Here is a 26,036-nt window from a genome sequence, read left to right as displayed (position 1 = left end):
TGATTGTTGAATCTCTGCCTGATGTTCCGCCGCCTGTCGTTGCATCTCCAGCATTGATTTGGTGGCTGCTTCCATAGGCTCATCATCTGACTCGGACTGAGCAGGTGGCTGGTCTCCAGCAGCCCTGAGTGCCCGAGACCTGGTCTATTTCAGCCTCTGACTGCTGCGGGGATGTGTCAGTGAGGTGTTCTCCAGAAAGTGAGGCCAAGCCTAATCTAGAGCTGTGCCCCACTGACTTATGTGTCTTTGAGCTGGTGGAGGGTTCATGTCCAAATGCTGCAAGAGCTGGACAATATCCAGACTTAGGCTGACAAGTGTCAAGTAACATTCACGCCACACAAGTGCCAGGCAATGACCATCTCCAACAAGAGAGCATCTAACCATCGCCCCTTGAGGTTCAATGACATTACCATCACTGAATCCCCCACTATCAACATCCTGGGGGTTACCACTGACCAGAAACTGAACAGGACTAACCACATAATTACTGTGGCTACAAGAGCAGGTCAAAGGCTAGGAATCCTGTGACGAGTAACTCACCTCCTGATTCCCCAAAGCCTGCCCATCATCTACAAAGCACAAGTCAGGAGTGTGATGGAGTACTCCTCACTTGCCTGGATGAGTGCAGTTCTCACAATGCTCAAGAAGCTTGACACCAGCCAGGACAAAGCAGTCTGCCTGATTGGCACCACATCCACAAACATTCACTCCCTCCACCACCGTCGCACAATAGCAGCAGTATGTATCATCTACAAGATGCATTGCAGGAGTTCACCAAGGCTCCTTATACAGCACCTTCCAAAGTCACGACTACTAACATCTAGAAGGACAAGGATAGCAGATAGATGGGAACACCACCGCCTGGAAGTTCCCCCCCAAGTCACTCACCATCCTGACTTGGAAATATATCGCCATTCCTTCACTGTCGCTGGGTCAAAATCCTGGAACTCCCTTCCTAACAGTACTGTGGTTGTACGTACACCACATGGATTGCAGCAGTTCAAGACGACAGCTCACCAACACCTTATCAAGGGCAACTAGGGATGGGCAATAAATGCTGGCCCAGCCAATGAAGCCCACATCCTGTGAATGAATGAATTTTTAAAAAGTGCGCGCGAGTTCTGTGACGGTTCTTAAGGAGCTTCCTCTTCGGATGAAGTCTGTGAGCTTGCACTGGTGCTAGACTGGCTTGGTGGCTTTGGTCTGCTGGTGCCTAGAAAATAGAGTTTCAGTTAATGAGCATGAGCTAGACAAGACTGCATGTGACTCACAGTGAATGTCAGGATTTGATGAAGTGATGCAGCTGTGATCTGTGCTAAGTTGGAGGGAGAGGCCGATCACCCCTTCCCCACTGGAGCAATCCCTGAACTCCCCAGTCAGCTTGGCTTCAGCCTCCTCAAACTCAGTGAGGGCAATGCTGTCGGCTGTCCCTCCCCCAGTCTGCAATCTCTTGTGCCTGCTGTGCGCCAGCTTGGCCTGTACGAAGAAGAAAGAGCTGCATATTATGAGAAGGGAGGTAGCAGAGGTTGGATGAGATGTATGCTCCCTGTGTGTGGTAAGCCTTCGCTAGAAGTGCCAGGGGATGGAGTGTGAGCAACATGATCGATGGGATGGTGGCGATGTGAAAGTCTAGGTGAGAGAATGAATGTTGATATGTGCCCCCGCTAATGGTTGCGTGAGATCCCTGAAGACAGTAGCCCGTTGAGTGCATGATGCCATGAATAGAGTTTGATATTGGAGGGAGTTAAAGGATGACTTACCCTGTCAGAGTGGGTGAGATCATTCATCCTCTTCCTGCACTGGGTGGCATTTCGGACGACTTCCCAGGCTGGAGAGATGAGGCTGCTGTGCTTCCTGCAGCCATCTCTGGGGTAGAGCGTGTGCCTTTGCGCCTGCACCACTCTGATAAAAGGTTGGAGGGTCTGGCGTGTGAAGCAAGGTGCTGTCTTCTCCTTCAGGCTTTCAGCTTTCCTCTTCTGGCTGCCAGACATCCCAGTGGGCTGGAGAGTGAGGCTGTGTGTTGGACTAGTCTTTAAACATGTCTCGAAATGTTGGCTGTGTTCCTCTCCGCAGATGCTGTCAGGCCTGCTGAGCTTTTCCAGGTATTTTTATGTTTTTGTTTTGGATTTCCAGCATCCACAGTTTTTTGCTTTTATCTTTAAACATGGTGCCTGGACCTTTGAACCCGCCAGTTGACAGCAGTCGCATCAATCAATTCCCAACCCGCCAGGTGATTTGGACCGATACGTGCCTTTGCATAATTAATGAGGCTCCAAGCACAGAATTGAGCATGATTTCCTGCCATTCCAGACAGCGGGGTGGGCACTGCCGAAACTGCCCACCACCGCACTTGGTCTCATTCATGGAAAATTCTGCCCTGTGTGTCTCAGCGAGGGTTCTTCAGTTTAACTGGTTGGAGAGTCATGTTGTCTCAGGACTTTAAGGTAAAGGTTTAGCACAATCAAAAAAAAATTCTGAATTTGTTATTAAAATCTTGCAGGCTATAAACTCCCATACCTCCACCTTCATATACCCCATATCTTGCATTCCCCAACTTCTTGATCACTATTTCTGGGAATAGGCTGTCCAACAGTGCCTATTACAAGACCATAGACCTAGTTACCTTGACTATATGCCTTCACTCTATTTCATTTCTCTAGTCTCTCCGTTGCATCACAATGCCACTTTACATTGTCTTTCTTTGTCCTCAGTCCAGGATTTTCCTTCATCATGGCTGAGAAGGCTCTCGAATGTGTCCAGCCCATTTTCTGCACTTCCGCCCTCACCCCTTCTCTTCCCTCCCAGAACCATGATAGGGTCGTCACCTTTCACTACACAAGGCTTTGCACTCAACAGATCATTACCCAGCAATTTCACTACCACCAATGCAATGCCAAAACTAAAAACACCTTCCCTTCCTTTTTCAGCATTTCAAAGGGACTGTTCCTTCTGTGACACTTCACTCTTCCATCATCTGTTCAGGTGCTACTACTTCCCTTGGTACCTTCTCATGAGCACAGGAAATGCAACAACTGCCTTGACACTTGCTCCATTCCAAAATCCAAGGCCTTCTTGGCAAAACAATGATTTATTTCACTTCTACGAACTGGTATGTTGTATTTGCTGCTCATGATGCAATCTGCGCTATAAAAGCTGACTGCTTCACTAAATGCCTCCATTCAGTCTACAAATGTGATCTGAACTTCTCTGGGTGTTGTTATATTCAACACTTGAAATGTGAGATATGCTGTAGAGATGTTAGATGACAAAAGCAGATTCTGAAACCTGCTAAGGACAATTAGCACTTGAAAAGATCAAAGTATTCATGTGAGTTCATCCCTTCTGTTCACCAGCATGTTAACTAAGTTATAGTAAAACGGCTAACAGAACTTTTAATTTTCATTAACTTTTATTCACGCCTGTGACCTTATGATTTTTTCCCCAAGCATCAAAGCTTCAAAAGTCAAAGCAAATAAAATTTTGCTCCTCAACAATCCTACATGCAAAATTATCTTAGGTGAGCGAAAGTCATGCATTCAATATTTTGTACGATGTTCTTCACTGTAACTGATGCTTTGCCATCTCTAACAATGGGTCAAGTGGCACATCCTTTTTTTCAGCCTCAAATTTTCCAAAATGAATACAGTGGACTAGAAGGTACTGCACGAAAACAATGATAGGACACTCTGAAGAAACAGCTACACGGTCTTATATAATGAAACAAAAACAAAGTGCCAGAAATACTCAGGTCTGGCAACATCTGTGGAGGGACAAAGAAATAACATTGAATTGAATATGACTTCTTCAAAACTGAATGAAGGTCTAAATGTGATGGGGTTTACGCCGTTGAAAGGGGGAAGAGGGGAAGAAAGACCAAAAGGGAAGGTCTGTGATAGGGTAGAGAGCAGGAGAGATTAAATGTCAAAGACGTCATCGAACAAAACGATTGTAATAAAGAAGCAAAGCATTTGTCCTGAGTAGGTGTGAATGGCAGAATAATGAACAGCTGTGTGAAAGCAAAAATATGAGTAACAAGATTCAGACTGGCACATGGCAAAAAAAAATCAAAATGGGGGACAGAGTTCATGGTCTTAAACTGTTGAATTCAATATTGAGACCAGAAGGCTGTGAAGTGCCTAATTGGAAGATTAAGTGTTATTCCTCAAGCTTGTGTTGAGCTTCACTGAAACACTGCAGCAGGCAGAGGACAGAAATATAAGCATGAGAGTAAGGTAATGAATTAAAATGGCAAGCAATCGGAAGCTTGTCATGCTTGTGGGCAAGCAGAGGTGTTCCGCAAATCAGTCATCCAATGTGGGTATGGTCTCCCCAGTGTAAAGGAGACCACATTATGAGCAATGAATACAGTATAATAAATTCAAAGTACAAGTAAATGTGTGTTTTGGGTCTTGGACAATGAGAGAGGAGGTAAAATGGCAGGTGCTACACTTCCTGGGAATGCATGGGAAGGTACCGTGGGAAGGGGACAAGGTGTGGACCAGGTGTTGAAGAGCGAATGGTCTCTTCATAATGCTGACAGGGGAGAGGAGAGGAAGATGCTTATGGTGGTGGCATCATGCTGGAGGTGGTGGAAATGGCAGAGGATGATATTTTTATTTCAGATTTCCAGCATCTGCAGTTTTTTGCTTTTATTACATTTTCTGTAACTTATACATTTCCATGCCAAATCAAAATGTTGCACTGCTTGCAAAGTCTGAGTGTTAAAATCAACAGTCAGCTCAAAATGCTACAATAGAGTCTTTAAACTTAGGACAATTACTCCTCTTATGAAAACTTTGAGATAAATACATTTACAGTTGAGATTTTATATAATTTTGATATAACTTGTGTGCTTACAAAGGTGAACTTAATAATTGTAACATTTGATTTATGTGCTTGCTATTCATTTTACTAATTAATTAGCTTAAATATTGAAAGCCAGATGTTGTCTCCCCACAAGCATTATTGCAATTAATGAATGAAAGCACATCCTCAATAGAGAAATCAAATTTCCCAATGATGCAAATCTCAGGTAGTGCGCTATGGGACAAATGATTTTGGCTTGAAAATACTTTAGCAGGCAGTGCCTGCAGTCCCTGACTCTTCAAATGTCTGAGAACAGCCAGGGTCCAATTTCTTGGAGAACAGTTTTCCAAAGCCGGGACAGATGGACCTCCAGTAGCCACTTTGTTTGTTTCTCAATTAACTCCAGTAATATTGCTCATGGGCAGCCTGAAATTATAAACCAGCTTCTGAATGTTTGCCTGATCCTGCTTAATCTTGAATGCTGAAACATCTCCATAATACAATTTGACTAAAGCAATATACTACATGACAAAGATAAGGCAAAAACATCATACCCTAAGCCTGAAAGATACAGAGCATCACAATTAGAATATTCATAACCTTACTGAAATTTCTTACAATGCAATTTTGTTCCATCCCTCAATTGTTATTTTTATTGTTCTATTTCTCATGTGGATTTGTCATATTTGCTTCAGACGCAATTACTTTATTTGGTTATTCCATTCTTCTCCTTTCTTAAAGGTATCCTAATTGTTTTTAATTAATTAGACTACAGTAAATTATTTGTCTCCCTCCTTAATTCCCGGCCACAGTGGATTTTTAGTTCTTGCTGAGCTGGTCATTGGCATCGTCTTGCAACAAGGAAATTGTTCCCACCATCGTGTCTCCAATGACCTGTGCCTTTAACAGGCTGTAATTTACTAAGCAAAATAGAGCTCATGTACTAGGAATCTGCAACAAAGACAGCAATAAAATACATTTTTAAGAAACTCAAAAAAACGTCTACAGAGAATCAAGCCCTGATGGGATGCACCATAGGATTCTTAAGGATATTAGGAACAAGTGAAACTCTGGTTAATAAATTTAGGAATTCTATAAAAAAATTAATTTGTAAAGGAAAGTAATTATTTGTCGATATTCAAAAGGAGCAACATCAACCTGAAAGTTATGAATCATATAGCCTAATGGCTACAATTTGAAAATTGTGACAGTATTAAGAAGAAACTCAATATAAATTTTAGCTCAAAGCTTTTGAGATTTGTCTTTTCAAAATCATTTGAAGAAAAGATATTTAGTAGAAAGTACAAGAGCCAAAAAATCTGTATAGTTGACTGAATGGTACAGCTGCTTCTTGGAAAATTAGGCACACTTCAAATATTCAATACAAGTTCAGCTTACAGTCACAGCTCTGGGCAAAAATATTAAGTCAAGTCCAGGGGCCTTGGGAGAGAGAAGTAAAAAGGTAATGAAGGCAAAAAAGATAATTCAGTTGATAAGTTTAATGTCACTTTGAAATATGTACTTTTGGAACTGTTTCTGGACATTAGAAATTTCAGTTAGAGAAAGAAATTGGCAAATGAAAACATTTTTTTTAGAAAGCATTTTGAACAATTTGTGGGAACCCCAATAAACCATAACCCAGCTTGCACAATCACAGGGTGAAACACTTGGACCATATAACGGCAGGCATTTTCAATACTGACAATGCTTACCATAGCACCAACCGACAAGAGTAAAAGATGCTGCAGACACTTCGAATTGGCCACATCTTATTGCAGCAGGACATCAAGCAGAACCTGACATTAGACTTAACCTTGTACGTTAAGATTTTAAAATATTTTTGTGTGCTGAAAGTATGAGCTGGTAATATTGCAGAAAGAAAATAGGACATCCGGGACCTGAGTGGTCAGGGCAAGCAATTGTGCATCTCCTTAACCGGATGGAAGGATTGAGAAATAAACAGCACAAGAACCCAGCAGAATGTAGAAATTAGAGTGAGTGGATTTCATGTTAGGTGAGATACAGAAACAAAATTGAGAGAAAGAAACATTGAATTAAGAAACAAATAGAGAGACAGAAAGGGAAGGTAATTTTTTTATATGTAAAAAAAGCTAAATCCACATTGTCAAGATCTCCAACAATTAAAAACTGAAGGAATAAGATTCCATACTTGTAACAGTTAAATTCTAACATCAGGGGCATTGATTGGCAATAATAAACACATCACTGTTAAAAGGGTACTTAGATGGGAACTGATAAGACTTAATTTTCTGTGGCAAATTCGGTTCCTATTGAATACATCAATACAGCAAACTCATGCCATTCAATGTATTCAAGGTGCAGTTTTCCGGAATTTAATTTGGACTGCAACTTGAAAGGTGCATCTGCCCCTTGTTTGAAGATTAAACACAATCGTAGCAGAGAGGAAGGGTTGAGGTGGAAAAAAGGGAGGAGGTGGCCAAAGCACACAGGAGGGGGAGGGGGGCAGGGGAGGCACCAAGAGTGGGGTGGAGGCAGGGAGGCGTGCCAAGAACAGGGCGGGGTCAGCAAGCATGGGACGAGGGCATACCAAGAACGTGACGGTGGGGGAACAAGCATGAGAAGGGGGAAAGAGTGGGAGAGGGAAAGAAGAAAAATACTGCAAATGCATTGGCAGGTGGGGATGTGAGAGAGAAAGGAGGGACAAAAAGTAGTAAGTGAAATAGATAGCTAGGCAAGGGAATCAAAGGCTATTGGGAGGTAGATGGGAATGTAGAACTTGAAACACAAACAGATCAGCCATGATCTTAATGAATGGCAGAGCATGTTCAAGGGGCCTAATGGCTTACTTCCAGACCTATTTCATATGTTCATATGAAATTAGAAGGCAGATGAAGTGAAGGCAAGCATCAATAGGATCAGAATAGAGAATAATGTAAAATAAACAGACTTGAAAGCATTCTAACTGAATGGAAGTAGCATTTGCAAAAATGTTGATGATTTGAATGCATAAATTGAAGTAAATGGGTTGCCATTAAGGAGATGGGGCTCAAGGGTGACCAAGATTGGGAACTGAATATCCAAGGATATTTGGCACTTAGGAGACATAGGCAAGAGGAAAAGGGGGTGGTGTAGCACTGTTAATAAGGAACAAGATCAGTGTATTAGTGAGAGACAATCTTAGATCGAAGGATTAAGATATAGTATCAGTTTGAGTTGAGCTTAGTAACAAGCAAGGGGCAGTAAATATTGGCGGGAGTTATTTATAGGCCACCAAACTGTCATGCTAATGTTAGGTACTGTATAAATCAGGAAATTACAGCTTGATGTAATGAGTAATGCAATAATACTAGGTGACTACAATTTACATATAGACTGGGAAAACCTAATTAGCACTAATGCTGTGGAGGATGAATTCCTGGAGTATGTACGAGATGGGTTTCTGGAGCAGAATTACATTTAGTATTATGTAATGAGGAAGGACTCATTAATAAACTTGCTGTAAAGGAGCCTTTAGGAAATAGTGACAATAATATGATGGAATTTTAAATTAAGTTTAAAAGTGACATAGTTCATTCTGAAACTAGGGTCTTAAGGAAACTATGAAGATATGAGGGATAAGTTGGCCATGAAGGATTGGGATAATACACACTTAAAAAAATTGACGGTCGACAGGCAATGGCTAGTATTTAAATAAGTATTCCATGGTCTACAACAAATATACATTAATCTAAGACATAAAAACACAACAGGAAAGGTGAATCAACTGTGACTAACAAAAGAAGTTAAAGATTGCATTAGATCAAAGAAAGTGGCTTGTAAGGTTGCCAGAAAAAGCAGTAAGCCTGAGAATTGGGAGCAAGTTAGGATCCAGCAGATGAAGACCAAGAAGCTGATAAAGAAAGGGAAAAGAGAATATGAATGCAAGCTAGTGAAACACAAAGGCTTCTTTAGGTATGTGAAAAGAAAAAGATTAGTAAGGACGAATGTTGGTTCATTACAGGCGGAGACAGGTGAAATGAAATGGAAAGTAGGGAAATGGCAGAGAAACTAAACAATTACTTTTTGTCTGTCTTCATTCAGGAAGATACAGAAAATCTCCCAGAAATACTAATGAACCAAGGGACTTGTGCAAATGAAAAACTGAAAGAAATTAGCATTAATAAAGAGGTAGTACTCGAAAAATTAATTGGATTGAAGGTTGATAAATCCCCTGGGCCAGATGAGCTACGTCCCAGAGTTTTGAAAGAGGTGGCTACAGAGATAGTGGATGCACTGGTGGTGATCTATCAAAATTCTATAGTTTCTGGAAAGTTTCCTGCAGAATGGAAAGTGGCATATGTAATCCCGCTATTTAAGAAGGGAGAAAGAGAGAAAATGAAGAACTACAGACCTGTTAGTATGATGCTAAAAGTAGGGAAAATGCAAGAACCTATTATAAAGGATGTGATAACTGGATACTTCAAAAATAATGATATTAGTGGTCAGAGTCAACATGGATTTAATTAAGGGAAATCATGTTTGACAAACCTGTTGGAGTCTTTTTTTTTAAGAATGTTACTTGTAGTATAGATAAAGGAGAACCAGTAGATGTGGTGCATTTGTATTCTCAGAAGGCTTTTGAAAAAAGATACCACACAAGTAAACAAAATTTGAGCACGTGATTGGGAGTAATATACAGGTATGGATTAAGAATTGGTTAACAGACAGAAAACAGAGGGTCAGGATAAACGGGTCACTTTCAGGATGGTAGGCTGTTACTATTGGGGTACTGCAAAGATCAGCACTGGAGCCAAATCTGCTCCCAATCATAAATGATTTGGATGCGAAGACCAGACATAAAATTTCCAAATTTGCTAATGACACAAAACTAGGTGGGAATGTAAGTTGTGAGTAGGATGCAAGGAGGTTTCAAGGGGATTTGGACAGGTTAAGTGAATGGGCAAGAACATGGCAGATGGAATATAATGTGAATAAGTGTGAAAGTATTCACTTGGTACAAAAAAACAGGGTATTTCTTAAATGGTGAGAGGTTGGGATGTGTTGATGTTCAAAGGGACTTGGATGCCCTTGTTCATGAGTCACTAAAAGAGAGCATGCTGTTGCAGCAAGCAACTAGGAAGGGAAATGGTATGTCAGCCTTCACCGCAAAGGGATTTGAATACAGGAGTCAAGATGTCTTTCTCAATTGTATAAAGCCTTGGTGAGACCATATCTGGAGTATTGTGCGCAGTTTTGGCCTCCTTTTCTAAGGAAGCATGTACTTGGCATAGAGTGAGTGTACAGACTAGTCCCTGGAATGGCGGGATTGTCTTGAGGAGGGTTTGAGGAAACTGGGCCTGCATTCTCTAGAATTTCGAAGAGTGAAAGATGATCTCATTGAAGCTTGCATAATTTTTACAGGACGTGACAGGGTAGATGTAGATAGGATATGTCCCCTGGCTGGTGATCTAGAACCAGGGGATAGAGTCTCAGAATAAGGGGCAGGCCATTTAAGACAGATGAGGAGGAATTTCTTCATAGAGGGTGGTGAATCTTTTGGAATTCTCTACACCAAAGTGCTGGGGGGGCCAGGGGGGCTCAGTTATTGAACATATAAGACAGAAATCAATAGATTTCTGGATACCAATGCCATCAAGGGAAATTGGGACAATGGAGAAAAATGTCAGAGGTAGATCATTAGCTATAATCGGTTTGAATGGGTGCAATTCTGCTCCTATATTCCTACATTCATATCAGGGAAAGTCCATGGGGACAAAGAGGTCACAGAATGCGTTTGACTTAAGGAGCCTGCTTCTTCTGCTCCACAAGCTGTGCTGAAAAAGGACTTAACTGCTGGTTTTTGAAGCTTTCGTCTCTTTAACTGCAGGGTTTCTGAGCCCTAAGAAAATCAGCCGCAGCCATCAAATTTAAATGACTGCAAAAATCAGAGGAATGCATCCTCATTAACACATTAAGCTCACAGACCTGCCTCTCCAGTGCAGGTTACTTGGCCATACTCAAATCTGCCGGGGTTAAAATGGAAGTAGGCACATTTTTGGTGGGTTTCACATTTTTAGCAACTTAATTTCACCCGGTAGGTGGTGTTAGACAAAAGTATGTTTAAGCTAGCCTTTTGAAGGTGGTGAGAAAGGTTGCAAAGATACAGGCCCAGATTTTCCAAGGAGTGGCAATCAGCATCTGATTGCTGCTCTGCTCAAAGATTCACCCAACTTCAGGTTGCTTCTCATTTCTTCTGGGATCTTCCGAGCCTGGCTTTCCCAGAAACGTGGAGCCCAGCGCCTGTCGAAGAGCTCCATTGCAGAGAAGGAGAGTCGGGGAAAGAAAGGACACACCCCCTGTGTCATATGGTCACTAACTGTCATATGGTAAGTTTAAAGGTCCAATTTGAATGTTAATGATTGCATAGGTGGGTGCAAGTGGATGAATGCCTGGGTGGTGTCATGAAACTAACATTTCTTTCAGTCTATTATTGTGTTTTATTGTAAAGTAGGTTTATGGGTGTGAGTGTGGATGGGTCTGTCTGTATAATTTAATTGAATTAGAGTCAGATAGACTGCAAGCTTGAAATTATCAAAATAAGTTAGGGGTAGAAGGCATTGAAATGTTAATCAGTAAACATGGATGAGGGATTGGCATTTTGGATGTGAAGGAAATTTGCATTTTTAGATAAGTGAAGGGGCTGTTTAGGTTTCAAAGAGATGATAGGATGTTTACAACTAACAAGGTAAGCAAGGTCAAGCAGTGTGTTTATTTTTCCCCACAGGTATTGATCATATTGGCAACATGAAAGATTTTTATATTATGGTAAAAGCAAATTTCCAAAGACATATAGAACAATGGAATTTAAAAATTAAAGAGAGATAAACATATATAAAGAGGAATGGAAGGCTATGTTATGGGCCCATGTAAGGTCTAAAAGCAGTGCATAAATCCAGCCTTGGTGAAGCCTCTAGCCACTTTTGCAGAAATTTGTTGTGTCCAGTAACCAAAGGTGGAGGGAAGCCTTTGGAATTCCGCTGTCGAGTGGGTGCTGCGGTAAGCTTGCTGGCTTGATTATTTAAATTTAAAATCTATTTTGGACTGTTGTCTCAAATGGGGTGTGTACTTGGGAGTCGGGTTAATTAGGAATTTTGGGATTTGTTATAGTATTAAGTAACTGTAATCTTATGTATGTGCTTGAAATATTTTCTTTTGCTAATAAATGTTTTAATTTAGTTTTTAAAATCTCTAAAGGTCTCAGTGGTCTTATTATTTCTGAATTCAATGCACAAATCTTATAATAAATACAAATTGCAAAACCATTGTGATAGCATGATCAAGTTTCCCTTGTGGATTTGGTAGGCACACATCACCTGCCACATCACAACAGTTGTTGTAAGTGGATGAATGCGCGGGCGGGTGCAAGTGGATGAATGCGTGGGTGGGTGAGTAGATGCTTGGGGTGGGTAAGTGGGCAGGGCTGCAGGTGGGTTTGCTAGTAGGTGGGTAGGGTGGCAAGTAGGTGAACTGTTAAGTGGGCATGGTGGCAGTTTAGTCAGAGGTGCTTTGTGAGAGTTATTGTGGTGTTATAGTTCTATATTTACCTAGGAGGAAGGCTAAGATTTAATCTGTAACATTTCCTGGGTAACTATCCAGGTAAGTACATCAGAACTGACCCAAGTTTCTGACAATTGACGGAGGGTCCTGGGGAGCAGGGGAATTGTCCATCAGAAGTTAAAACTTGCTGAGAAGTTCCCACGTACGCCATTACCTCAGCACTTCCACAGGGTGCCAATGCACATCTCAGCTGTACACCCAGTCTCTGACGATCTGGAGGCCGGAACATTTGGGCTATAATTTTTTGACATTGCTGAACTAAAGTTGCAACTCATCCAGGACTTGGGTGTCAAACAAGCAGTTACGCAACATGATGCATGATGACAATGACGGAGATGCAGAAAAAAATAAACTATGATTTGTGTTTTTCTACATTTATGCTGTATCTTAAAGCTTTCTACTATCAATACAGAATAAATTAGAACAGCTTCCAATCTTCCTGTAGCGCTTATTCATGTGAACATGCATATATTATATTGCATAAAAACATAAATCCAGCCTTAACAACTCTTTCAATAAATTGTTACAGTCGTTTATTTAGATTGCCTGCAGAAGTTCTGTTGAACAAGCTATGCATACAAGTGATAGATTGTGACTTTATTTCAATACAGCCTTGATGCTTTGAAACATTTGGAAATGCAGGTGATAAAAAAAAGCACGAATTTAGAACGCAACTGTACTTGCTGGGAATTTATTTCACAGCTTGCACAATGATTCAAGCTTTGGTAATTTCTGCAGTTTCATGACTACAAATCCCAGTGGAAACCTTGGCAGGCTTGCAATGTTAAGCAAAATGTTCAATCTTCTAACATTGTTTTTGGAGGCAATTTTCTTCCCAAAACCCAATTAATACCAGTTTGGAGTAAAAGTGGAAACCAGCAATTTATCCTATAATATGGCCTTGCTACTAGTAAATTTTAATTACCTTCAATGTTAAAATGAGGTCTACACCTAATACACCAGTGTATTTCTACCCAAATAACAGTAATATTTTTAATTCCCTGAACATAAATCATTTTACACTGTTAATGCCCTCAATTACATCAAAATTATTTGAGTTAAGGAGTATACAGCGATGGGCAAAAGAATGTCTTTGAAACCATATGGAAGAATGTAACAGTTTCTGCCAATACAGGATTGAAGCCCTTGGAAAAATTACTTATAAACCTATTTCTTTACATGTACCTTTCATGGAAATGTAAAATATGGTCAGAAAAACATCGTAAATCTGCCAAAGATTTGACTTGAAAAGAAGAAAATTATTTTCATTTGTTTACTGATAATGCAGCCTCATAGCCATTGTTTTGCACTTTGAGTATTTGGGGGAACATAGATGAAGCTTTATTTGATCTTCAATTTTTCTGGAAAAGGATATTTGCCCACCAAAAGCAAACCACAGTAACTACTTCAATTGACATCCAATAATTAAACTCCCATAGCTCAACAAACAAAAACTCTATATATACCTACTGTTAACACAACAAAAGGTGATATACTGTTTTTCTTTTCACATAAACACAGAATTGTTACAGCGCAGAGGGAGGCCATTCAGCCCGTTGTGTCTGCACAGGCTCTCTGAATGAGCAAATCACCTAGTGCCAATCCCCTGCCTTCTCCCCATAACCCTGCATGTTCTTCCTTTGTCTATAACAGTCTAATTCCGTTTTGAATGCCTTGATTGAACCTACCTCCACTACACTCTCAGGCAGTGCTTTCCAGCACCCAACTGCTCGCTGCGTGAATAAGTTTTTCTTCATGTTGCTTTTACTTCTTTCGCCAAATACTTTAAATCTGTGCTCACTCATTCTTGATCCTTTCACGAGTAGGAACAGTTTCTCCCTATCCACTTTGTCCTGCCCCCTCATGATTTTGAATACCTCTAATAAATCTCCTCTCCCCCTCTCTTCTCCAAGGAAAACAGTCCCAACTTCTCCAATCTACATAACTGAAGTTCCTTATCCCTGGAACCATTCTTGTGAATCTTTTCTGCATTCTCTCCAATGCCTTCACTTATTTTCTGAAGTGCAGCGTTCAGAACGCGATGCAATATTCCAGCTGAGGTGTGTCTTTTACAAGCTCAACTTAACCTCCTCACTCTCGTATTCAATGCCTACGACACTGCATGTTTTATCTACTGCTCTCTCAAGCTGTCCTGCCACATTCAATGACTTGTACACATATACACTCAGGTCCCTCTGCTCCAGAGTTGCATCCTTTCTATTGTTTCTCCATGTTCTTCCGAACAAAATGAAACACTTCACATTTCTCTACATTGAGCTTAATCTGCCACTTGTCCCCCCCATCACACAAAATTGCCTATGTCCTTTGAAGTTCTACACTACCTCCTCATAGTTCACAATGCTTTTAAGTATTGTATCATCCACAAACTTTGAAAATGTATATTGTACACTGTTACGACTGCAGCCAACGTTATTCGCTGAGCAAGCCAAGTCCCAGAGGGAAACTTGTCTTACTGGTCATTATTTTGAAAATACAAAACAAAAGAAAAGTTGAGGGGAAAATTACTGATCCTAGAAGCACAGAATCCAAGTAGCACTTTTATTAATCTTTTAACTATAAAATCATAAGAAAAGAAAATTTAAACAGACAAGATTAAAATTGCACAGTTGAAGCAGTCTGACAAAACATTCCCTCACCCCCCTCCCCGCACCCCCCAAAAAAAAATCCACTTGGTCAGAACACACAAGTAAGCTACTTGGTAATAGCTCCCTTATAGATTTTTAACCATAAAAATCCAGTAATACCATCCAAGGCAAAAGCTGCTGCTGCTTTAATAAAGTGCACCACACGACTTCTCACTCGCTTCTACTCTGCTGTGGAAATCTGAAGGAAGTTCAGAAACAGACAGCTTTCTGAAAACAAAGACTTATCTGGTTTGAAACTGGATGCCTGTTTCAAATTTCAACTTTTAATCATCACGGAGCTGGTCTCAGGACATCTCCATTGTCTTAAGCGCCTCTTTGAATTCAGCTTTTCCAAAATATAAAAGTCTTTCATGTCTTCCTATTGCTTCCACTTTCAGGTCAGATACAATAACCTTCCCTTGTTTACTTACAAAACCTTTTTAAGTGTAAAAGTCCCTTTGAAATTTAGCAGCTGAAAAGTCAAGTCCTCACCCATCACCTATTGTAAATTTTAAAAGCAAACTTATTTACTTGTAATTCAACTTCACCACAGTCTCTCATTACAAATGCATGCATCTAGCAGCTTTACATTTCATCTCTTAGTTGCCATAGACAAGCTGTCTCTATGAACCTTCCCCCAGTTTAATTAATCTCACAAGCAAACACGCAATTCCCAAAAGTATTAAAATAACATCCACCTTCACAACACTAATGTCCAGGTCACTACTTCTTTATCCTCTCCCCGTCTGCCCGTAAGCAGAGGCTGTGGTGTATTTAAGGGGGGATAGAAAAGAGGAATATTTACAACTATAGCATTAACATTAAAAGGCCCGCAGAAAAAAGTCCAAAGGGTGTTTCCATCATGGCAGAGTTCAGTCCAGATAAGTTCCTAGTTGGAGACAGCAACACAAAAATCCTTGAGCTGAATGACACTGCAGCACAATGGGCTTTCTGTGCTTAGACCGCTTGGCAGGTGGTGGTCAGAGACTTTTAAAATCAAACAGGCTTTGAGGAGTTGAGTGATGGTGGCCAATTGCTTGGTCAGTTGGGAGCTGCTGGAGTTCTTTCTGGTTAGTGTTAAAGCAGCAATCCAAGCTGTGAGACTAGAAATGTAATATTAAAATGATCCAAAAGGCTAGAAGCATGGGGTCATGTGACATGGCCCATTAATGAGTTAATTGCAGCCTCACAAGCAGTTGGTGCTCCTGGTAAAAATCGATCGTTTCCCGTAGGAACGAAATAGTGGCTGTTAACGCTTCTTCAGATATAATGAGTTTCGATATCTTTGCTACTGTCCCAGCTGGGGGAGTCAGTTTGTCTGTTAGTCATCTAGTTTCGTCACTATAATGTGTCTTTACAAAGGGACGCTAGATTCCACAAGGATGGAAGTGAAACTTTTTTTTGCTCTGGTAGTATCTGTTGGAACTTCCAGAACAGATGGCCAATGTGATTTGTGGCAGCTATTTTGTGGTTCAGCAGAGGTCCATTTTAAAATATCAAAAAAGAACAAAGCTTTGATTTTGATACATACACTTCTGATTTCTTTTCAAGCATTACAGAGTATTAATATACATCAGAAAAAGCAAGGGTCCCAACACTGGCTCCTGGGGAACTCCACTACAAACCATCCTCCAGCCCAAAAATCATCCATTAACCACTACTGTTTCCTGTCACTCAGCCAATTATGTATCCATGGTGCTACTTTCCCTTTTATTCCACGAGCTATAACTTTGCTCACAAGTCTGTGTGGCGCTGTATCAAATACCTTTTGGTGGTTCATGTACACCACATCAACAGCATTGCCCTCATCAACCCTCTCTGTTACCTCTTCAAAAAACTCCAGCATGTTAGTTAAATATATATTTCCCTTAACAAATCTGTGCTGGCTTTGCTTAATTAACCTGCATTTGTCCATGTGACTATCAACTTTGTCCCGAATTATTGTTTCTATAAAACTTTCCCCACCACCCAAGTTAAACTGACTGACCTGTATTGCTGGGCTTATCTTTACATTTTTTTGTGCACATTGGTGTAACATTTGCAAGTCTTCAGTTTTCTGGAACCACCATACCGAATCCAAGACAGACTGGAACTTTATGGCTAGTGCCTCCACAATTTCCACTCTCACTTCCCTCAGTATCATTGGATGCATCTAATCTGGTCTTGGTGCTTTATCAACTTTTAAGTATAGACAGTCTATCTAATACCTCATCCTCAACAATTTTAAATCCTTCCAGTCTATTAATTACCTCCTCTTTCACCTTGGCCCAGGTAGCATCTTCTTCCTTGGTAAAGAAGATGCAAAATATTCATTTAATACCTCAGTTATCCCCCGTTTCTATGCATAAATCGCCTTTTTGGTCCCTAATCAGCCCTATACCTCCTTTTATTACCCTTTTACTAATTATACGTCCAAAGATGACTTTGGGGTTCCCCTTTATGTTAGCTGCCAGTCTCGTTTCATACTCTCTCTTATTTGCTTTTTTACTTCCCCTCTGAGGTCTCTATACTCAGCCTGGTTCTCCATTGTATTATCCACTTGCCATCTGTCATAAGCACACTTTTCTTTCTTCATTTTGATACTTATCTCTTTTGTCATCTAGGGCGCTCTGGATTTCTTTACCCTACTTTTCTCTTTTGAGGCTGTATACCTTGAAATCTTCTTTTAAATCTCCTTCCTCCATCTGCTTATACATTATTTCTCTTCTGAAGGCAAAGGCTCATTTTGGTGGGGTGGGATTCTATGGGCACTGATCATATTTTGTGGCACTTTGTAAGTGACCATTGTTACAATGCCCCTGCGGGGAACCATAAACCAAAATAACGAAACTTAATAAATGCCCCCACCACCCCCCCCCCCAAATGAAAGAATTACCAATCAGATTTCACTTTCTGTAACTTTTGGGATGCTTCAAATAAAAAAAGTTAAAATTCATTTAAAATAGTTGATGCAACAAAAATACATCTTGCACAACCACAAGTATTCCCCTTTCAGCATGGATGGAATTGCATAGCTACATAGTCCACAACATGTTGTTCTTTATTTACGCACGGGTGGTCAGCTGTTTTCACTCCCAGGTTTCATGGATGCAACCATCATCAGCAAGGCACACTTCTATGAACCTTCTCTCTCTCATGTCACAACGGTCCTGATGGTGTAGTTTTCCAGAGTTGCTTTTCAACTGACCAACCAAAACCACCCTGGTTCACTGTTTGGTCACTTCTGGGAAAACACCCAAGTCTTTAGTGTATCTGAGCTACTCACACAGCTTTCCAGGTTGAGGCCTTTTCAGCCAGCTTGCACTGAGCTCAGGTCTCCATTTCTGCCAAACAGAAAAACTGACCTCTTCCTCAGAGTGATTTGCTTCTTTGCCTCACAAGAATTCTGTGTTCCTGTTTCTATCTGTCTGCTTTCTCTTTCACCTATGCACTGATTGCCTTCACAATCCAGCTCCTCAGCTTGTAGCTCTTCTTTGTGTATGCCAGCCACGTGGCTTCTTTCTTAACTTTGCTCCTGTTGGTACTGTTTCCAGGTTAAAGGTCAGCAGGTCACATGGACCAGCATTTCTTATTATCCCAGAAAATTACAATTGATGCAAACTCTTTAAAATCCTTTTCAGGCATTCTCAAAAACAATTATGGATTCCACAGGCCTTTTAAAGAAATTATACCGGTTCTAGGTCAAAGGTCGTCAAACAATTCTTTACTCAAACGCTGGCAGTCAACTGCAGGGAAGCCAAACTTCACTCAACATTCACTTCCAGTGAGAATTAACCAGATAGTGTTCAAGAATTTGCTGTTTTTCCCTTCCTAAAGTAGGGATACTGAGACCATGACTGTAGAAGCACTAATGCATCTCACCCCAAGATCTAACTCAGCGGAATGTTTTAAACAAGTAAAATAGAACACAAAAAAAAATCGGTGTCTAATCATTAAGTGTGGAATCAGCTTTTTCCACGTTACAATTGCTTGACTGTCAATAGTAACTGTGTTTTGAATATTAGAAGGGGCGTCAAACCTTGGCAGCATTTTTTGCGTTTAGCGCTAATTTGTGGCTGTGGGGCTATATCTCTGCACACTTGTAATATTAATATTGCAGTGAATGGAAAACATGCTAATATATGCATGCTAACTTTGCAAATGATTTCTATTTGGATAATTACATTTTTTAAGCATGGTTTCCTTTTTTAATTAAATAAAAACATTCACTATCATGTTAAGGCTCTGGCATATTCAACTTCTATGTCTAAGCTGACTCTTGAACATGCCAACCTAAACCCAACCACTCTGCCCAACTCAGCATTTCTATGCTGTTCAACTCCAATAACACCACCACATCCTCAAAAACCAACCTGAAGTGGTTTCTTTCCACCCAACTGATTCAAATTAGTGGTGAAATGGTCAGGTTCCCTGACTGTCACCTTTAAATAAAGGGAGGTGCCAGTGTGGTGGTGAGTAGTGATTTAGGTGCAATAGATCGTGATGTGGAATCCGTTTGGGTGGAAATAAGGAATAGCAAGGGGAAGAAGTCATGGGTGGGAGTTGTCTATGGGCCCCGAAGGATTGCCTCACTGTAGGACAAAGTATAAATCGAGAAATAATGGAGGCATGTAAGGACGCTACAATTGTCATGGGTGATTTGAATTTGCATATTGGTTGGACAAATCAGATTGGCAGGGGTCACATGGAAGGTGAATTTGTAGAGTGCAACAGGGATTATTTCTCAGAGCAATACATTGCAGAACCTACCCAGGAACAGGGTATTTTAGATCTAGTAATGTCTAATGAGGTGGGATTAATAAGAGATATAGTAGTTAAGGACCCTCTAGGGGGTAGCAATCACAACATGGTAGAACTTCAAATTCATTTTGAGAGTGAGCAACTCGGGCCTCGAACCAGTGTCCTCAACTTAAATAAGGCAGTTACAGAGGTATGAAGAAAGAGTTGACTAAAGCGGGCTGGGCAAACAGACTAAGGGGAAATTCAGTGGATGAGCAGTAGCAGAATTTAAGCAGATATTTCACAACGCTCAGCAAAAATTTATCCCAGTCAAAAAGAAGGACTCGATGAGAAGGATGAACCACCTGTGGTTAACAAAGGCGGTCAGGGAGAGTATCCAATCAAAAACTAAGGCATACGAAGCAGGCAAAAACAAGTGGTAGGCCAGAGGATAGGAAATTTTTTTTTAAGGAACCAGCAGCGGCTGATTAAAAAGCTAATAAAGAGGGTGAAAATTGATTATGAAAGTAAATTGGCAAGAAATATAAAAACAAACAGCAAGTGGAAAAACTTTTTTTACCCAGAGGGTGGTGACGGTCTGGAATACGCTGCCTGGGAGGGTGGTGGAGGTGGGTTGCCTCACATCCTTTAAAAAGTTCCTGAATGAGCACTTGGCATGTCATAACATTCAAGGCTATGGGCTAAGTGCTGGTAAATGGGGCAAAATGCTGGTAAATGGGATTAAGTAGGTAGGTCAGGTGTTTCTCACGCGTCAGTGCAGACTCGATGGACCTCTTCTGCACTTTGTGATTCTGTGAAGAGCTTCTACGGGTATTTAAGAAGAAACTGAGTGGCTAAAGTGAGCGTGAGACCCTTGGAGGATGCGACTGGAGAACTGATAACGGGGAACAGGGAAATGGCAGATAATTTAAACCAATATTTTGCATTGGTCTTCATGGTGGAGGTCACTATAAATATCCCAAAGATATCAGATAAGCAAGGAGCTAATGGGAGGAAAGAACTTGTAACAGTCTCTATCACAAGGGACAAAGTATTTGACAAACTAATGGGACTAAAGGCAGACAAGATGCCAGGACCTAATGGCCTGCATCCAAGGATTTTAAAGGAAGTGGCGGCGGATATAGTGGAAGCATTGGTCAAAATATTCCAGAACTCTCAGGATTCCAGGAGTATTGGAAAACCGCTAATGTGACTCTCCTGTTCAAGGGAGGGAAACAAAAAGCAGGAAAATATTGGCCAGTCAGTCTAACATCTGTCGTTGGGAAAATGCTAGGGCCCATTATTAAGGAAGAAATAGCAGGACATTTAGAAGAGCTTAATGCAATCAAACAGAGTCAACATGGTTTTGTGAAAGGGAAATCATGTGTGACAAATTTGCTAGAGTTCTTTGAGGATAAAACAGGCAGAGTTGATAAAGGGGAACTGGCAGATGTAGTGTATTTGGATTTCCAGAAGGCATTCAATAAGGTGCCACATAAAAGGTTATTGCATAAGATAGGAGCTCACGGTACTGGGGGCAACGTATTAGCTTGGATTGAGGATTGGTTAACACACAGAAGACAGAGTCAGGATTAATGGGTCTTTTTCAGGTTAGAAAGACGTAACTAGTGGAGTACCACAAGGATCAGTCCTAGGACCTCAATTATTTACAATCAATATTAATGATTTGGAGGAGGGGGCAGAGTGTAATGTATTCAACGATACAAAAACAGAGGATGGGAGGGCATGTTGTGATGAGGACTAAAGGAATCTGCTAGGGGATATAGATAAGTTGAGTGAGTGGGCAAAAACTTGGCAGATGGAGTTTAATGTAGGCAAGTGTGAGGTGCTGTAGATGTCTATGAATCTATAACCAACTTTGGTAGGAAGAATCAAAAGGCAGACTATTATTTAAATGGAGAGAGACTCCAAAAAAGTGCAGCACAGAGGGATCTGGGTGTTCTTGTTCATGAAAAACAAAAAGTTAGCATGAAGGTGCAGCAAGTAATTAAGAAGGCAAATGGAATTTTGGCCTGTATTGCTAGGGGGTTGGAGCTTAAAAACAGGGAAGTCATGTTATAACTGTACAGGGTGTTGGTGTGGCCACACCTGGAGTACTGTGTACAGTTTTGGTCTCCGTATTTAAGAAAGGATACAGGCATTGGAGGCATTTCAAGAGATTCACTAAGCTGATTCCTGGGATGGAGTGGTCGACTTATCAAGAATGGCTAAACAGGTTAGGCCTTTAGTCATTAGGGTTTAGAAGAATAAGAGGAAACGTACAAGATTCTGAGGGGGCTTGTTAGGGTAGATGTTGAGATGTTTCCACTAGCGGGGGAATCTCGAACTAGGGGACATAGTTACAGAATAAGGGGACACTCGTTTAAAAGTGAGTTGCGAAGGAATTTCTTCTCCCAGAGGGTAGTGAATGTCTGGAATTCTCTACCCCAGAGAGTTGTGGAGGCTGGATCACAAAGTGTTTAAAGAGCAGGTAGATAGATTTTTGAAATATCAGGGAGCTGAGGGCTATGAGGAGCTGGCACAAAAGAGGAGTTGAGGCCTGGGGCAGATCAGCCATGATCTTATTGAGTAGTGGGGCAGGCTTGAGGGGCTGAATGGCCTACTCTTGATCCTATTTCTTATGTTCTTATAGCATCCAGTTCCAACCTGCCCTGAACACAAGTGGCAGGGAACTTGAGTTAGGAATTATAACGTTTTGTAGAGATCCCGACGTATGATATTTTGTTGTGGGTTCCTCCCTACTTGGTCAGGGAAGCGAATTAAAACCGTGGTGGATCACAAAATCTTCGGAGATCAATCCACCCCCACCCCTAAATAAACAAGATAATCCTTTTCTTCTGGGAAAAAATGCTTAATTGAACATATGGGTGGGTTTATTTGTAAGTGTGCACAGACATCTTTATTTCTGAGTGTAAGATTCTATGCAGATGTAAAACTATTTTGAGCAGAGATCCTCAGCTCCAATTTCCATCTTCTACCCCTTGGGGTGTTGGGGAGAGATGAAAGGAGTTATTATTGAAGACGAGGTTTTATATCTGCTGAAAGGAATTATAACGTTTTGTAGCGATCCCGACGAACAAGTTACAGGTCTCTTAACATAAATTCTATTGAAAAGAGCCTGATGTATTGAAGAAATGTGTTTACATTTGAAATGTTTCATACTGACTAACATCTCCTGTATCATTAAGCATCTCATTTAAATTCTAAACCATTAAACCCTTTTTTGCCACAAAATATTATACCGCTACCCCCAACTCTTACATTAATTCGGTTTTATTTATCTGCAGTATTCAGCAATCTTACCTGCAGTGAAGTCTTTATTCAGGTCAATGAAAGCATGGGAATGAGGTACGTACATTTGAATATCAGAATCCAAAGCAGAATACCAAGATTGATTTCTGAAAAAAAAAAATCAGTGTTCAAAGTTATGACATAACTTCACCTGTCTCAAGGCGTGTGTGAATCAGCAGTGAGAAAATAGAATAGAAAACTGATTAGGAACTTAAATAATAGCTTCTGTCTTCATTTCGGCTTTTCAATTCTGAGTTAATGAGAGAAGAGGCAAAATATTTATGGATTTTCCAAGAACGTAGACTGTGCAGTTCTCAGATTAATCATTTTGAAAGCACCTGAGGGGCAATAGGTAATCAGCTGCTATGTTTAATATGATATACTCAATGCATTACAATAGATCTAGACTGTACCTAGAATCTAGGTTTCTAATATTCCTTGCTGGATCGCAAATGCTTGCACAGTGGTAGTGGGAGGGGAAAAAGGGAGTAAAGCCAGCTAGCAATGACTTCCTGCCAGAAACATACTACCATGACGTGAGACCATTTGAGCAGCTAACTATTTTCCATGATCTTGGCCCACACGGGCTACCTGAAAATATTAAAATCATTAAAGAAGCATGTGTAGGCACCAGGAGGAAGACAGAGATTTATTGTGTAGCTTGGAATTCATAGTCATAGAACAGAATGTGCACTGATATGGTGTTCTTTATGAACGTTACTGCATTAGGGAAAGAATGAACTTGTGTTGATGTCTTCCTTTGGGTGATAATGCTCAATTAGGAGTAAAGAAAGCTGGTAATGTTGTGATATGGTGGGATGAGTTGTGGTTTGAATTACTGTCCCTTTAATAATAATTAATAAAGATAATACATTTTCCTTAAACGCTACCTCTTTAACTAATCTCTTGGCTATATGCTCTATGTAGCTTTGTATGGCTCAGGCCTAATTTTATTTTATAACACTCCTGTGAAGTGCCTTGGGACATTTTATTATGTTAAAAGGTGCTAAATAAATGCAACTTGTTCTTTATTTGAAAGTTGGAGCAGGATAAGAGTGTAAAGACTTTGATGTCAAAAAATAGATTTTTCCCACCGAGATGATCAGAAAGTGTGTGCGCTGTGATGGTTCTTGCAGTAAGTGTCCTCTGCTCCATTGTGAAGCTCCTTGTTCTCCATGATAACAGCACAGAACAGTATGTACATACCTGCACCTGAAAAACCCTGATTGTGGGTAGCGGGTTGCAATCTGTAAGTCTTACCGTATTTTTAACCAGTCACCTTTTAAGGAGATTGGAGAAACACATGTGGTAGTCTGACTCTGTGAGCACCAAGCTTAGATGTATGCATGCAGAATAGCAAAAACAAAAATCCTGCAGAAATCTGTATTACAAGTTTTCAGGCTTTTCTGCATTAGGAGTACCTCACTGCTGCTGCTGCTATCAACTGGTCTTGACGGCTCCGACACCTCAAAACTCAGTTTAAGTTACTTTGGTGCATTAGCTACTTGCTCTCCCGAGAGGCCACTGGAACATGGGAAACAGGTCATGGTAAGGCTAAAAAGCACACAATGAAACTCCAAGGAAGTATTCCAAAGATGCAGAAATAACTCCTACCTGGATTTTCTGACTAAAAAAGTATTCCCAACCTTTTTAGGCACCACTAGAATGCTGAACCTCGTAGAAGCAAAATACCAAACCTAATGTTAAGTGGCCCTTGGGCAGGAGCCGAAGGTTGGTGGGGAAAGCCACATTTGGGTGGTCCTGAGCTATGGTAGCACTGGGGCTACGGCTCTGGCGTTTGGCAGAACTGAGGTTAGGTTCACAAGCTGATTTTTGGGGTTGAAAGAGGTGAAAGAACATTCAAAAGCATGCTCCGGATCTGACAGCACTTACTTGTAAATTTCTAAGATTTCTCTACAAATATTGAGTTAAACGTTTTATGCTTGTCCAAGAACTAAACCAGTAAATACTTAGAAAACATACATGCATTTACAGGGGCAAATAATGAAAAGAGTGTGACACACTGATAACTTAATCACCTTGTTTGCAAACAGAAAAAGTTTTCGATTGTTGCATTCAAATGCCAATTTGTGGTGGATTCTAAATTGGTGGAAATAGCACTGTAGATGAGTGTAACTATAGTACATACATGTCACACTTAGTGCTTGTTGCAGAAAAATTAGTCCAAAGCTAGTCTTTTACCTCAAGCTGTTTTATTCTCAAGACAGCCCTCTTCAGTGTAGCAGACTTTTACAGTCCCTTCTACCCTGGAGTATTCCAGCTGTACCCATTTATAATTTAAATTCCATTAGCTGCCATGGTTGGATTTGAACCCGTGTCCTTCAGGACATTAGCCTGGGCTTCTAGAGCACTAATCCAGGAACATTACCACCATGCCACACATCTCCCCACTGTACCCATTTATAGGTGAATCAATGCCCATCTCCTGTTTTAACAAGCAGTTGTCTCAACAACGTAATTGCTATAAAATATAATTACCAGTCAACAAGAAGATTGTTATTGGACCATGACAATGTTAATTATTGATACATTGACACACAAAGTTCTGAAGACTGCCAAATCACTTATGTAGGCAATCATGTTATAAATACAAAGTTTATAAGATTGTTATATTTTGGGGCTGTCTCTTTAATTTAGGGTAAACTGCATGAATGGAGGGGGTCATACAACCTACACTGAATCCTGCCCAACAGGAAGCTTGGGTGGCTTGGTTGTTAAAGGGGGCCCAGGTTGTTTTACGGGGAAGAAGGTGCAAGATGTTCACACTTGTAGATAATAGCAAGAACATCTGTGCTGACTATGGGTAGACTGTTAGTTGCCAAGTCTCACAGGGAGAAGTTAGAAATGTCAGGTTTTATAGACAGTTATACTTTAAACTGTCCACTTAATTTCAAGATAAAATGGAGTTGGAGGTCTAAAGGATGGCTGATTAGCATTTTGACCTGGGCACAAGGC

General features: G+C 40.6%; 1 protein-coding gene across 2 annotated transcripts in view; it reads right to left on the bottom strand.

The window, feature by feature from the left end:
* itfg1 (integrin alpha FG-GAP repeat containing 1) overlaps window positions 1-26,036 on the bottom strand; it is a 287,768-nt gene that overhangs the window by 202,232 nt on the left and 59,500 nt on the right. The window contains exons 6-7 of one of the 2 annotated variants that reach the window (XM_078544345.1): window positions 23,073-23,167; window positions 17,279-17,314 (exon numbers count right to left, since the gene is read on the bottom strand). In XM_078544345.1, the coding sequence (XP_078400471.1) occupies window positions 17,279-17,314; window positions 23,073-23,167 (131 nt within the window). The remainder of the gene's footprint in view (window positions 1-17,278; window positions 17,315-23,072; window positions 23,168-26,036) is intronic. The other variant, XM_078544346.1, reaches the window with a different exon arrangement.

The sequence above is a fragment of the Cetorhinus maximus genome, chromosome 6 (genome assembly GCF_964194155.1).
Source record: "Cetorhinus maximus chromosome 6, sCetMax3.hap1.1, whole genome shotgun sequence".
In the NCBI taxonomy this organism is placed as follows: Eukaryota; Metazoa; Chordata; class Chondrichthyes; order Lamniformes; family Cetorhinidae; genus Cetorhinus; species Cetorhinus maximus.
The sequence above is the reverse complement of the archived record's forward strand: the minus strand, read 5'-3'. Positions and strand labels throughout refer to the sequence as shown.